Consider the following 16,514-nt stretch of genomic DNA (forward strand, 5'->3'; position numbering starts at 1 on the left):
TGCATGGGAAGCCAGAAATCCTTCCCATTAAAAAGCAGCAATTAAGTTGGAGATACACAATCCTTGAAAATTTCTAGGTGTTAGCACCACCTGCTTTGATTTGATTTTGGTTCTGACTCCGCTATCTCAGAGCACCCACCACCTGATCAAATTCCAGTTCTCTTCACTCCTTTCGGGCAAGCAGGGGCTACATCATATTTCTTTGTATCAATCTTAGAACCCATCTTATTTTAGGGGAAATATTTATTTACTGATTAACAGAATCAAAAAGGCAAGTTTTAAGCAGATGAGGCCAGTGACTTTTAAATTTTCACAATGAAGTCCGAAAACTGCGTTTTTTTGTTTTGTTCCTAGAAATATAAATACAACCAGTCTACAAATGGCCTCCTTGATTTATTTCCATCACAGGATCAGATATTTAGGGCTGGAAGAGACTTTAATGCAGTCCAACCCCCTCATTTATAGATGAGGAAGCTGAGGCCCAGAGGCTGTGACTTGCTCATTCACACAGGTCCTCAGTCCAGGGACTAGTGTTTGAACTGAGTTTATGCTAGGCTGCCTTCTCAAGTGGTCAATACATTGTTAGAAACTACGTGAAGAGGACTTATCCTTGTCACTGTTTAAAATTAAAATCCTGACTGACCTTCATATTTATAGAATAGTTAACTCATAAAGTGCTCTAACATAGTCAAAACTGCTTTCCTCACAAATTCGTGATATAGGTAATGCAATTGTCTTTATCTTCATTTTACTAATGAGGAAACCAAAGTTCTTAAAGGTTAAGTGACTTGCCCAAGATCACATAGCCGTCAGATCTGACTCCAGAGCTCCTGAGTCCTAGTACACAGTGATTTTTTTAAAGTAAATTATCAAATATAGGCTCAGTATGTATGTACACCCCCCCCCTTTACAACATACATATGCACATGGAATACCAGATAATATACACACATGTGCATGTTACATAAGCACATACGTATTACATAAGATAAACATACACATATTATGCAATACATACTTATATACAATATATGTAATATGTACTTGTACACATTATATATTAGATAACACTTTATATGTAATAAACATACATATAATACATCAGGTAAGGCACACACATATATACTCATGCATATATAACAACACACATGTTATATGTACACGTGCACATATACACGCAATACACACATCATTACACACACATGTATATACATACACGCATGTATAATACACACTTATATACATACCTATATACATATTAGAGGTTAGAAAATATACACAATATATGTAACATACACACATACACGTTATATATCAGATAACATACAGATATATGTAATTTATACACACATATACACCATACATACATGCTGACATTATATACCACACACTCCCATAATAGGTACATGCACACATATGTCATACACACATGTATATACGCACACATGCATGCATATTCTATATTATACATGTGTTCAGTATGTGTACTGTACACACATAAATTTATGTACACCTATACAAATTACATGTTAGATAACATACAGACATACATTTATATAATATATTCCCATACACACATTTTCTATTAGATAATATGCACATATATCCATCCATGCAAACACATTATATATGAAGTAATATATACATATATGTAAGATATGTACATGCATACATGTATACAACATACATTGTTTTAATACACAATACCATGTATGAGACAGTATATATAATACAGATACATATATAGACATGTATGCATGCATACATATATTTTGTAACACGTTACATAACAATGTATTATATTGTCAATGTACATATATACACATGCATGCACACTATATACGTAAACATATGCATATACATATAACAAAACCTCATTTATTTGGGTATCACTAATTTGATTTTTATGAAATTTAGCCAGTTGTCCACTGGGGACTTTTTCTACAGTAATTTTGAAAAGAATTTGGTGGGCAAAGTGCGTAACAACAACCAAAACAGATTTTCATGACAAGAGAACAGAATGTTTTTAAGCACATCTATTTAAGCAGAAGGATTAATATACTGATTAAAAGTGACTCTCAGTTCTTCCTTAATGCAAGGAAATAGGACCTCTGTGTGATACTCCAGATTTAGGATAAAGTTTTATTCTAAATTATGTGTTTGTGTATTTTAAAACAATAACATTGCTTTCCTTTTAGCTGTTCTATAGGTCCCCATTAAGTAAATAGTTCAAACCAACCTTCCCAGGCAGTTTGAAATGGTTGACACCAAGGCATCTGGTTGTACCTTACTTTATAAAATGGATGTGGATTCTAAAAATTTACATGTAAGCCAAATTTTTGTAAAACAAGTAATTTAAATTTCATTAAGGATTATAACTGAAATTATAAATCTCATTGTAATTAAATATAACTGTAGCCAGAAAATAAGTGAAAATTTAAAAATTAGAGTTAGAGAAATAACTTAAAATTTGTTAAGGATTGTAACTGAAATTGTAACTCTCATTGTAATTAAATATAATTGCATCTAGAAAATAAGTGAAAATTTAAAAGTTAAAGTTATCACACTGCTCCTGTGGAATGCAAACTTCCTAAGGACTGATTTTCTTTCTGTCTTTATATCACCAATGCCTAGACGGTAGTAAAAGCTTAACAAAAGCTTGTTGGATTGAAACTGAATCATGTCATTTATGTCACAGTAACAAGTCCCCCGCACAGCAGGGAGACTCAGATGGCAGCTTGAGGAGAAATGCCAGAGTGATCACTGTGGGTGAAGAGGGGGTGCTCGCCCATTCTAGGTTTGTTTATGCTTTTGAAGCCACTGCAGCCTCCTCTAAATCTGCTGCTGGTAGGTGTGATGGTTCAAATAGGAACTTCTGCATTCCTCAGTTACTTGGCCAGTCTGAGCATATTGTTGGGCCTGTCCACAGAACCCACTATTTGTTTCGTTAAGCCCACCTGGTTTTTGGCCACCATGTGTTTGGGTATGAAATAACAGTGAAATGAATGAAAAAAAAGTATTTACCAGCACTAGTTGCTGGAAATGGGCAGCTGGTGGGGACAGTGGATAGAGAAACAGGCTTGGAATCAGAAAACTCAACTTCCTGAGTTCAAATCCTGCCTCAGGAACTTACTAGCTAAGTGACCCTGGGGAAGTCAATTAACCCTGTTTGCCCCAATTCCCTCATCTGTCAAATGAGCTGCAGAAGAAAGTGACAAAGCACTCCAGTACCTTGGCCAAGAAAACCCCAAATGGGGTCACAAAGAGTCAGACACAAGTGAAAATGAAGAAACAACAACAAGAGTGGGAATACAAAATAGTCTTTGCCCATCAGGAGCTTGATTTCTAGTGGGATCGTGAGAGACTGAAGTGAATTATGGCTTGGGCAAGCAGGAGAAGACAGTCATGCAGCATAATTGCCAGCAAATGTTAAGGCATGATTTATACTCCTATGTAGACAAGTCTGGTTTTGAAGCTAAGCCCTGGTCCTGACATGCAAAATATAGCCAGAGTTGGCTTAAAGATTTTTAGCTTAGTCTTGACCTTGTCTCCTCCCTTAAACACCTCAGATACTAGTATTTGCTTTGAAGAGAGCCTGTAATCACCTAACTAATCTTGGGCTGAAACAAAATCACAGGCTTGCTAAAATAAATAATTAAATACATGAAAGATTTTTAAAGTGTCCCTAAGTCCTAGAAACACCAGCTTCATAGGATCATCTTAATTGGGGACAATATGGAAATAAGACAGATCCCCCATATTTAACAAAGAACAGAGGAACACAGATTTAGAGCTGGGACAGCCCTTTGCTGTTCAGTACTGTCCAGCTCTTTGTGATGTCATGGACCAGAGCACACCAATACTGTCCATGGGGTTTTCTTGGCAAAGAAATCCTTAAAAGCAAAATTCTAGAAAAAAGTTAAATAGCATATTACACCACGATCTTCCCCCCAATAACCAAAATCTAACACCTTAAATATGTTATATCTCTAAATTTATAATTGTTTAAACAGAGATTTAAAAAAAAACTGTGAAAACATGATCTAACAAATGAAGTGTATACCCTGTGCTCAACAGTAGATAGGTGGACATCAAGGACAGAAGAATACTAAGTAATCGCTGAAAGACAATCGTGGGACCCAATAATGGCACAACCAAGGAAGAGGCTGAAAATGAAAAAGAGATCACAAGTCACTGGCAAGCAGATGGAGGAAATAATTTCAGTAAATGCACAGAACAATTTAGAATAATTACAGGCAAGTGTTGAGCATGAAGATTTAATTCAGGGACACCTTAGCCTTAGTCATTTTTATGAAGAAATATGTTTTAACTTTTTTTTTCTTAACAGACAACAGATGCAAACATTCAACACCTCACTGGTTTATGATGTCATTGTTGTGGGCACATCTACTACCCATTTCTACTTTCTCACATTTTAGCTGCTTTTGTCTATGCTCTTCAGTAAATCTTCCACAGGGGACCTAGCCGACTGTTGGCCTGGACATGTCTAAATATCATAAGGCGTGATTGTTTGGAAAAAGCTCTAGTGCAGGGGCCAGTCTTTTTCTGCCTGGCTGTATTTTCCTTAGCTCACTGGTCGAGACTGGGGAGTTGGAATACACCTTGCTCCCTATTGCCATGTCCAGGTTCTCCCCCTACCTCCATCACTCAGTAACCTCTCTTCCCTTGAAGTTCATGTTATTCATAATACCACCCAATCAAAATCATGGTAGTTCTTATCTACAGATACCCAGACCACCTCCATTACTTGTTCCATGAGTTTGATACCTCTTACAATTTTTTTTTCTTCTCAACTACTGACCTCATACTAAGGGACTTCAATATGCATATTGGCTCTCCCTAAAATACCCCACACCCTCAGTTCCTCAACCTTCTCACCTTCCATGAGCTACTCAATCTAATCCTCCACTCAAGGAGTTTTTTGGCTGAGATTGCCTTGCACTGTTCTGTATGTGCACAGTGATTTATATGTTGTTTTTCCTATTAGAATATGAGCTCCTCGACGATAGGCACTGTATGTTTTACCTTTCTTTGTATTTCCAGACCCTAGAACAGTGTCTGACACATAGTAAGTGCCTAATAAATGCTTCTTGACTGGCTGAATTTTAAGTGATATTCCAATCTCCCCTCCCCACCCTCTTCAGAGGTTAGAGATCAATTATATTAACCTGAGACACTCCTTTCTTAGGTAGCTAGGTGGTGAGGTGGATGGAGTATATAGTACTTGAAGTTGGGATAAACCTGAGTTTGAATCCAGCCTCAGTCACCGAGCAGCTATGCGATTACAGACATTACTTAATCACTGCCTAACACAGTTTCCTCACCCGTAATATGGAGATAATAATAGCACCTGCCTGTCAGGGTTATTGTGAGGATCCAATGTGTTAACATATATGAAAAGTACTTCGTAAACTTTAAAGCAACAATGTTGCTCTTGTTCCCTGGTCCTCTTCCTCATTCCAAATCTTCCTGTCATATGGGACAGATCAGCTGACTGACCCAGATCTTGCTACTACCTGCTTGCTAGGGCAGGAGGGGACCTCTTAGCTGGGCCTGAAAACCATTAAGGCTGAACCCCTTGCATCCTGATCCCTTCAGAGACCTCTCTGTAGCTTTGTCTTTTGGAGGAGAGTAATATTGATGAAGCTTTGTTCTCCTTTCTCTGGCTCTCTCTATCACCCTCCTCCTCCAACCAACTGTTTAAAGCCTTTCCCTTGTGGGAAGTGAAATGCAGCCAGACTGGAAGTACTACTGTTTTTTAGCATTATTTACTGGCTTTCTTCTTTAGGTATAAATCTCTAAATATCCCCTAAAGCAAACATAAAGCTTTAAGAATTAAAGGCATCCATATTTAATATGTTGGGCATATTTAAGTTATAGGTGTATTTCACTGTAACAATATTAACTTTAAAAACATTCACTATTTCATATTATTTGGCAGATGAAATAGTAGGTCCAATGTCTCCAAATTTGCCCAAACTAGAATTTATATATCAGTTAAAAAAGAAATCTTAAGTCTTGATAGTTAGCCAAGTTATTGGCTATTTTGTATTTAATAAAGACTACATTTTCAATTAATTTGTTTAAAGTGATTGGCCAGAAGTTGCTTTCCCTATTAATAAAGCATACGTAAAGTACATTCTAAATTTTGAAATGTTAAAATAAATATCAGTTAAAATTATGCTGAGGTATCCATTGACTGCTCCTAATATGAATGGGAGGATGCTTCCCTGGAGATCATCAAGCAAAGTCAAGATGACCACTTGTCAGTGATGGTACAGAAGGGACTCTTGCTTAGAAATAGGTTCCAATAGCATGTTCTTCATCTAGGGTCTTACCCAACTCTTTAAGATCCTGAAACTTAACTAAACAAGGAGTTATATTAGTTTTTTCTTATAGGGTGAAGAAAAACACCAAACTACTGTCTAGGAGTATGAGGTAGCAGTAAAGGGCATTCTTCTTTTTACCTCATTAAATATATTTTCATGGCCACTGCCTTTAGCTAGTGAACATTTACCTAGTGAACATTTTATTATGATGGTTTAAATTTCTGCTCTCTGTGGTTAAATATATGATGAAAGTCCCATTTAAAATAATTTATGTTATTGTGAGACATAGATTTTGCAAACCAACTTTTATGACACATTTTAGACCATTAATTTTTGTTTACCGCATGGTGCTGATAAAAACCGCAAAACACAAGCTGGATGAAGGGATACAACCCTCTGATGTAACACAGTGAAGCCTCATCTATCTAGAGCCAGGAGTAAAGCAATGACAGAAGCAGTTACCCAGGGTGGCAGCACAAGGTGTAACATGCAGGTGCAAAGACTGCTGACATCTGGTAAATGTACCTGAAGGACATGATACCTAAGGGTGAGGGTTGGGACAGGACAACAATCAGAGATAGGGTATGAAGGAATACCAGTACTAGTAAGGTGTTGATGGTTAAGAATCAACAAGTATTTATTAATCCAAGCAGCACTTAGTAAATATCTACTACATACGAGGCACTATTATAAGTACTGGCAATACAAAAAAAAAAAAAGGCAAAAAATAGCTCTCTAGGGACTCACAGTCTAACGGAAGAGAAGAGTGTTTCAATGAGATGCGAAGAGAAAAAAATGAAGTGTGTCAATTGGTTGCAGTGTATACAAGAGAAAGTGGTCTTGGGCTCAGTTTAAAAATGTAGTTCTTAGTAATTGGTGATTCTAGGTCCTGGTATCCTAGCCTACACTGTGCATCTGGGTGTTTCCTTAGTATTTCCACAGGCTCAGACAATTCTATGGTGGTGTGCCCCTTGACAGAGGAGGCCAGGAAGCTGATTGGTTTGGTCTACTCAGGAATGAGGAAATGTTGAAATAGAAACTGAATTATGGAACTGAATTATGACTAGGGTTCATAACAAGTATTGTCTTCTAGGCAAAGGTAGGAACAATAAACCTTTAATATGTTTTCTAGATGATTGCCTTTCCCTAGGAATCAGAAACTTAATGAATGAGGTCATAAATTATATTAATAAAAATTCTATATGAGAAAGGACACAGTACTCATACTTAATATATTCTCAATGTTTTTTTTGGGGGGGTGAATAATACCTGCCTTCTACTTAGTTGCAGCTTTTTAATATTTAAAAATTTTAATTTATAGTAAAAATATCATAATTAATATGATTCATGCCTTCCAGAAGTATATTACCTTCCTGCTTACTGGCCAAAAAGTTTTTCTGCATCTATTGATATGATTGTATGATTTTTCTTGATTTTATCATTAATGTGGTTAAATCTATAGTTTTCCCAACATAAAACAAACCCTGCATTCCTGGTATAAACTCAACTTGGTCATACTGTACAATCTTTGTGATTTGCTGTTTTACTCATTGCTAATATGTTATTAAAAAAATTTCTATCTATCTTTGTTAGGGCTATTGATCTTTAGTTTTATTTTTCCATTTTCATTCTTCCTAGTTTCTGTATCAAGGAGATATCAACGTCATAGAAAGAATCTTGTAGGATCCCTTCCTCTTGCTGTTTTTGTAAACAATTCATGTAATACTGAAATTGTTCTTTGACTATTTTGTAGAATTCGCTTGTGAATCCAAATGGCTGTGGAATTATTTCCTCAGATATTTATTCATTGTTCACTTTCTTCCTCTGAAATTAGGTTGTTTAATTTCTGTTTCTTGTTCTGTTCTTTGGAGTATTTTATATCTTTGTAAATATCCACTTATTCATTTAAGTTGTTGGTTTTGTTGGTGTAAAGTTGGGCAACTAGTTTCTAATAATGTACTTTGTTTTTCATTTGTATATTTTGTTGTATATTTTCCTTTTTTCATTTTTGATACTGGTAATTTGGTTTTTCTCTTCTTTTTTAATCTAATTAGCTAATGATTTATACATTTGATTGTTTTTTTCTTGAAAAATAAACTCCTAGTTTTATTAATTCATTGGTTTCTTTGTCTTCAATTCTGTTAATTTCTTTAACTTTCAGTTTTTCTATTTTGGTATTTAATGCCTTTCAAGAATTTTTGATTTCATTCCCAATTCACCAATTGTCTTTGGCTAATAAAAGTGTTTAGAGCTTAAAAAAGAATTCCCCCACTCCCAAGAACTGTTTTGACTGCATTACAAATTGGAATATTGTATCATTGTTATCATTAACTTTAATGAAATTTTCTCTTGTTAACTATGATTTTATTTTTGATCCATTAATTATTTAGGATTAAGTTGTTTAGTCTTCAGTTAATTTTTAATACTTTTTAGGGGCCTTTTATGTAATATAATTTTTATTGAATTGCAATCATTCAACGATTTGCATAATATTTCTGCTTTTCTGCATTTTTTGATGTTTTTATGTCCCTGCAGAAGATCAATTTTTGCTAAATTTTGTATGGCTGAGATATAAGTATACTCCTTTCTATCTCATTTTGATAACTTCCAGATCTACCACATTTTAATTTTTCTAAAATTTCCATTCAAGTCATTAAAATTACTTTTTATTTTTTTGGTTAGATTTATTTAAAGCTGACATGATTAAGCTGTGGTCCCCCATTATTATAGAGTTGTTGTCTAGTTTTCCTTATAACTCATTAGTATTTCCTTTAAATATTTATAAACTATGCCATTGGATGAAAATATATTAAGTAAGGAAATCAATTCACTATCTATATCACTTTCAGCAAAATGTAATTTCTGCTTTTAATCTCTTTTAATTAAGTCTATTTTTGCTACTACCTCATCTGAAAACATAATACTTTTGTTGTTGTTGTTGTTCAGCTAGAGCATTATAGATTTTCTTCCAGCTCCTATTATAACTCTGCATGAATCTTTGTTTCAAATATTTTTCTTGTAAATAACACATTGGTGGACTTTGCTTTCTAATCCATTCTGCTAACCTCTTTTGTTCTATGGGTGAGTTTATCCTCTTAACATTTACAGTTATTTTAATTATTTATTTTCCATCATTTTGTTCTCTTATACTTTTTCTTCTCTATTCTCCCCTCTCTGTAATTCAAATGATTACTTTTTCTTCCCCTCCCCATTTTCCCCTTTTCTTTACTATCCCCTCCCCAAGTTTAAAGTTTGTTTTGCTTATGATTATTTGCCCCCTAAATCTACCCTCCCTCTTATATTCTTCTTTTCCCTTTTCCTGAGCCTCTTCACTTACTGAGGTTTGCCCACAGAAAACACACCAAACATACGATCCTGTTATTAACCCCATACTTGAAGCTTCCAAGCCACAGTTTATATTCCATTCATATAGCCTTTGAGAATTCAATGTATCACGATCCAAGACAATTCCAAAGAACTCATGATAAATAATGCTATTCACCTCCTGAGAGACTACTAATGAACTCTGAGTGCAGACTGAAGTATACTTTTTTCACTTACTTTATTTCTCTTGCTTTTTTGGCAACATAATTAATATGGAAATGTGTTTTACATGATTTTACATGTATAACTGATATCATATGGCTTGCTTCTCAGTTGGATGACAGGAAGAAAATTTGGAACTCAGAATTTAAAAAAATTAATGTTAAAATAAATGAAGCATAATTTTAAAAATTTAAAAAGAGAATTCAGTGTTATTTCCATGCCATGACAAGACGTCTGTGGAAGCAAGATAGCTATTTCCTAATGTCCTGTACTTCTCCTTAAGAAATATAACATGTTTGTGCTAACCACAAGAAACTCATGTCATACCGATTCCTGAATATGAAGCCCAGATTAATTAAGAGAACAATTAAATCGCACCCTTAGAGACAATATATGCCATACTTAAGTGGAGTAATAATGACATATTTGTGTTATGTTTATGAAATGGAAAAATATAAAGGGATGGGGACTATTTTTAAATTCATTCATATAAGGAACTCCCAGGTAATAAAATTCCCGCTACCAACGAAAGGCAGTACATTCTCTGAAATTTATATTCTTAGAGAGGAATAGAGCATAGAGAGATTAAGTGATTTGTCCAAGGTTACAAAACTAGAATGTGTCACAGATGGAATTGAAACACAGGTCTTCCTGGCTCTGAGGTCATCTCATTAAACTATTCAGCCTCTTCGGAAAAAATATAAAATAAATTTGAATTATGTACAATAGATGTATAAAATAGTTTTTATTGCACTTCAGATTTTAAACAAATGAATTATAGGATGGGTCATAAATCAGCAAGAAACTGAGAATAGTTTTTTCTTTTTATCAATGGGTTCTTTTACTAGATAAAAAATAAACATATGCCTAAAAAGAGAACAGTTATTAATACAAGCTTTAGAGCTTTAGAGCTGGAAGGCACCTGAGAGATCATCTACTTCAATAGTCTGATTTTATAAAATGAGGAAACCAGAAAATTAAAATGATTTGTACAAGGTTACATAGCTGAAGTTGGAACATCCCTCTTTTCTCTTTTACTACAATGCTATGATCTGGTTCAATCTTTTAGCTTTCCTACAATTCTAAGGTTTTATCAAGTAAAGAAAAGAAGCAAAGGTGTGTGTGTGTGTGTGTGTGTGTGTGTGTGTGTGTGTGTGTTGGGGGTGCGGGGGCAGATATAATTTATGCTCAGTGCTAACACCTCTGCAAAGAACTAGATGACAGAACATTGGGTGACAATAGGATAGTAGATATAAAGTATGAGAATTCTGAAGTGATATGTGTATAAGTGTATGTGTATAATGTCAGTTATGATCAGTATTATTACATCAGAAACAAGTCTTCCATAGCCTCTCCAGCTGACAGCTCATGGTTTAGTTCATTTACACTAGTTAGTATCTTTGTTATTCAGCTTACAGATTTGGTCACTCCAAACAGATTCGGCATTATTATGATACAGGCATTTATTTACATTTAAGTGTGGCTACACTGGTGATGAGTATCCTTGCAAGGTTGTACAAGTATGAGAGTTCCATTTGGATTTGATATTTCATACACACAACTTTTTTTCTTCCTCTTTCCCCACATCTTTGGAAAAATAAAGTATATATTCTGTAATACTTCATTCAGTATATCTATTAAAACTGTAAATGTTGAATGATAAATAATTATATAAATACATTTTAAAATTCATGTCATTTACACTGGAAAAAATGACATGGTTATTGGTTAATATGATGATTAGCTTTTGTCAAAGTGACATGTAAATGGGCAATGTGGTATGGTGCCAAGAGCACTGATTTGGAATTAGAAGACCTGGGTTCTTTTTCTAGTTTAGTCACCAACAGTATGTTGGCTCTGAGTAAATCCCATCATTTCTCTAATTCTCAGCTTCTTCAATAAAATGGAAGGTTCAGACTACGTGACCATTCAAGTATAATCCAGCTCTAAAATCCCATAATCTAAATATAGCCAGACAGAATAGGTAAAAGTAGTGGATGGATTTGGAAAGGGAGCAAATCAGATTTTGATAGGAGAAAAATATACATGTCTGGATATGCTGCTGCTACTACTTCTTTATGCTGGGTTCTTTTCTTAAGTCTTTCTTAGTCTTAGTATTCCATTAAAGAAAAAGAGAAAGACTGAAGTTTTCAAAGGGCACTAAATCCTATACCTATAGGATCTCATATTTCCATTGCTTCTACTTCCTCTTTGGAGCTGAACCTCACTTTCATTTTCATGTTTAATTTCAGTTTATTTTCTGAACATATGGCAATGAACTAGCCAAAAAAAAAAAAAAAGAGAGAGAGAGAGAGAGAAAAAATACTATGTCAAAATACAAACCTATATTACTAAAGGGCACCCTTTTTTTTTTTCCACCTCCCTCCATTTCTATGCCCCAACATTAAAAAAAAAAAATCATGTTATCCCCAAAAGTAAAATGCTGAAATATTAAAATAGTATTTTTTTCTTTTTCAAATGAATTTCTACATTCTGAAATGGAATCCATTTTGAATCTCTTAATAGGCTTGATAAAATATGCAATCAACTGCAAGATGACCGAAGAATTTTCCTTCTTTAGCAACAAGAAATAGCTAACTTAATTTGGTGTCCTATTTCTTTGTAAGAGGGACTGAGAAATTATAAATTCTGATGAAAATCAATCATGACAACTATACAGAATTCTGCTCTTTTCTGGGATGACACTGTAGATTTTAACAGATGTTAAATATAATCCCTTATCATCAGATCACAAATATTTTCAGAACCAATTCTCAACAACATATGCATACTCACAAGAGTTTTGATTTTTTTTTTTGGCAAGAAAACTACAGCTGATGGTAATATAAATTTCCTCAATGCTATGTAATTTCTTTTTCTTTCAATATCTTTATAATAAAAGATAGTGACAAATAAGTAGTACTAAAACAAAGGGAATATAAATGTCTCCATTTCCCTGAAAGTCATCCTCATGTGGCTGGAACACATCTTACCCAGTATTGCCCAGCTAACAATCTGGTTAACTTGAGGCAGGCCTTGTTTCTGAAGAAGACTGCTGTGAGTACTGTTCACAATATATGTGGAAATAAGTACACCCACCATCTGGAAACAAACAAAAAAATCAGAAGGATCAATTAGTCTTGTGGGTAGTAAAAAAAATAAACATTCTATCAAGATTACTTCAACTACTGCTTTATAATTACATAAGTGCTTTTCATAAATCGATTCAAGTCCAACAAGAACAAGGTAGGATGATAGGAAACATTTTTTAATCTCATATATAAAAGATATTAAGTATCTTTTTATGTCTATGTTTCTCTGTATACACATAAAACTAGTACTTACAATGATAATTAGGTATACAGCACTATTTTTTAAAGCTTCTAATGATTTTTTCTCATGAAATATTAGTGCTCAGTACTTGGGGAAGGTCCAAGACATAATCTTCTTTGGTAACTATATAGCTTGTACTCCACAAAATTCGATGATATAAGTATTTCTCTATCCATTTTTACTAAAAATGTAATTCTAATACTGTGAATTTTACTACTTTGACCCAGCATGTATTCAGGTAGCTAAGAAAACCAACTCACAATATAAATGTGGTTACGTCTTAAGAACGTTCCATCTTTGTAGCATTGTTCATATAGGTTATATATGGTCCATTAATCTAGATTTTTCTCTTCTCTGTCTATATTTACAAATATATTCATTCTATATTTTACATACAGTTTAAAAACTGATTATACATCTACAGAGAAGTTATAGACAACTGAGATGTCTATATAGAAAGGAGGTAATTTCTGGAGGTAGTAATTTGTTGCAAAGTTTAGATGACAACTTTATGGGTATGATTAAAAACAAAAGCTTCTTTAGGGTAAAGGCTGTTTTATTTTTGTCTTTGCATTTTCAGCAACTAAGAATACTGCCTTAGACAGAGTATTTACTGAAATAAATAAACAGAATTTAGCAAAATGATTCTGTTGTCCACCTCCTCTAGGACTGCTTGATCCAATGCCATCTCTGAGCCTTTGTTCTTTCTTTTTAATTTCTTCATCTTTGATTATAGTTAAATTGTACAGAGCTATGGTTTAATTCAATTCAACCAACCTTTTTTGAGGTCTATTATATGCAGGGTATTGTACAAGAGCTAGGGGTGGGGAACCTGTGGCCCCAAGGCCACTTGTGGCTTCTAGGTCCTCAAGTGCAGCCCTTTCACTGAATCCAAAGCATAGAACTGTGCTAGACACCACAAGTACAAAGACAAAACCACAAGTACAAAGACAAAAACCAAACAGACCAGCTACTAGGGACCGTACAGTTGCATTTCAAGATGGAGAGGTACCAGTAACTTGGGGGGTGGGGAAGGGAATCAGTAAATGATTAATGTAGGAAGTGGCACCTAAGCTGGACTTTGAGAGAGCTGGAGTTTTCTAAAAGTGGTGCTGAAGAAGGAGAGCATTCCAGATGTAGACAACTTTTACAAAAAACATATAGCTGGGATATGGTTGGTCACATACAGGGAATAATTAACAGGTCAATATGACTATAAACAAATAACATGAAATAAAGCCATATAGGTCACTGGGAGCCAGTTTATGGAGCCCAACACTTTAAATAAGGTCAGCCTGAGGATTTCATAATTTAGTCTAGAGGCAAGAGAGCACCACTGAAGGATCTGGAATTTAGGAGAAGGGGTGTGTGTGTGTGTGATATTGTCTGATGTGTGATTAAGAATATCCACCTAGAGACAAAAAGAGAGGATTGTGTGCAAGAAAGACATATTGTAATGTATAAATCAAGGTAATGATTGGATATGGGAGGTTAAGTATAGGGAGGAACCAGAGATGACGCCAAGGTTTTGAGCCTGGATGGCTGGGTATTTAATACCTGTAAAATAGAGGAGAAAGACATAGAGAAGAAAAAGGTAATGGAAGAGTGTTATTAAGGTTTATAAAACCAAAGGAATTCAGAAAGTGTAGTAGGTTTTATGGGGGGGGTTTTGGGGGAAAAGGTGGAATGATACATAAATGTGTTAGACAAATGGTGTTTGAGAGGACAGCAAGGCTTCCACAGCGGGGACAAACATTTATTAGGAAGCTGGAAATGCAAACCTGAATCAGCAGAGAACAGGGGAGGGCAGAGATAGAGATTTAGGCTATCCTTCTTGGCCCCAAGAAGTATGAAGGCCACACCACTATCATACCCTAACACAATTTCCTAGGAAAAAAAATGAATGATTCTCAATTGTTGTCCTTTTCCATTCTAATTTTTTCTTGTAAACCTCACTGCCTCTTTCAAACTTGTGATTATCCTTTTTTATAAGAATAATAGGCTATGTCTGTCTGGGGGAAAAGGAATATCCACTTGGCAAGCTCTATAGAATAGATATTGGAGAAATAAGAGACTGGAAGTATGGAGAGCACTTAGGAAACAGTTATAGTATAGGCTAGCATAGGTAAGGCCCTAAATTTGGATATAGGTGAACAAAGAATTGCTATATGAATAGAGAGAAGAGGATCACTATGAGAAATATTATGGCTCTGCTGATTTCAAACTTCACTGTTTCATACAAATTTTTTCATATTTACTTACATGCTTAATATTGAGCATCTTCAGCAAAATAATATTTCAATACGTTACAAAACCATGCTTTATTCAGGCACTTTTCATTTGTTGAACATATAGGTTGTTTCTAATATCTCACTACAATATATAAAGCAACTATCAATCTTTTTTGTGCAGAGATTTTCTCCGTCCCTTCTCCCACCCCATGATGTTGCCAAGACAGAGTTCTAGAAATGGAATTTCTCAGGGAAAATATATGACAAGTTTTGTGACTCACAGAACGTAATGTTGTACTGCTTCCCAAAACATTTGCACCAGTCTACAATACCCACAAAGGATTAGGAACCCTGTTTCTCCACAGCCTCAGCAACATTGAACTTTATATCTGTTCAAGGTGTCCCCAAAGTTTTAGTGCAGTTCTTAGGAAGTTTTAAACTATTGTACATATATAATGCATAAACTGTATATAAAAATATATATATATATCTAAGCTACTAAATATATACATATTGTATATGCATATGAAATACATTATATGCATAACACAATCATGTTGTGTTATACATGTATAATATATACACGTATAATAGCTTAAAAGTGCAATAAGATTTTAGCAATACTTTGTATTTTTGCTATTGTCATGGATGTAAAGTAATACAACAATTCTGAGTTGATTTTAATTTCTATGATGTTTACAGAATTTGAACAACTTTTCAGGTAGTACAACACAATTCAGTAAATATTTATTAAGACCCTACTTTGTGCCAGGCACTGTGCTAAGTGCTAGATAAAAATTAGGAGGCCATTCCTTGCCCTCTAGAAGCTTACAATCTAAAAGACAAAACAACACAGAAAAAGAAGCTGAAGGGGGGCAGAGACAGGAGGGAGTGCCCAGGTCTAGGGCATCTTGTTTTGTGGAGTGGAAACCAAGCAGAGCTGCAGATGGAAAGTGTAGTGAGCACGTTCTGACTTCTACAAGGGAAGGCTTTGGGTGGAGTTTAGTGCTCTACCTTCCAACCCCAATTGTATGTATTTCTTTCTCCATAAAGT

General features: G+C 34.6%; 1 protein-coding gene across 2 annotated transcripts in view; it reads right to left on the reverse strand.

Moving 5' to 3' along the window:
- Positions 1–16,514, reverse strand: part of PIGN (phosphatidylinositol glycan anchor biosynthesis class N) — a 189,771-nt gene that overhangs the window by 35,083 nt on the left and 138,174 nt on the right. For both annotated transcript variants that reach the window (XM_072605511.1, XM_072605510.1), the window contains 2 exons: positions 12,890–12,998; positions 4,064–4,166 (listed from right to left, as the gene is read on the reverse strand). In XM_072605511.1, coding sequence (XP_072461612.1) covers positions 4,064–4,166; positions 12,890–12,998 — 212 coding nt within the window. The remainder of the gene's footprint in view (positions 1–4,063; positions 4,167–12,889; positions 12,999–16,514) is intronic.

The sequence above is a fragment of the Notamacropus eugenii genome, chromosome 4 (assembly GCF_028372415.1).
Source record: "Notamacropus eugenii isolate mMacEug1 chromosome 4, mMacEug1.pri_v2, whole genome shotgun sequence".
In the NCBI taxonomy this organism is placed as follows: domain Eukaryota; kingdom Metazoa; phylum Chordata; class Mammalia; order Diprotodontia; family Macropodidae; genus Notamacropus; species Notamacropus eugenii.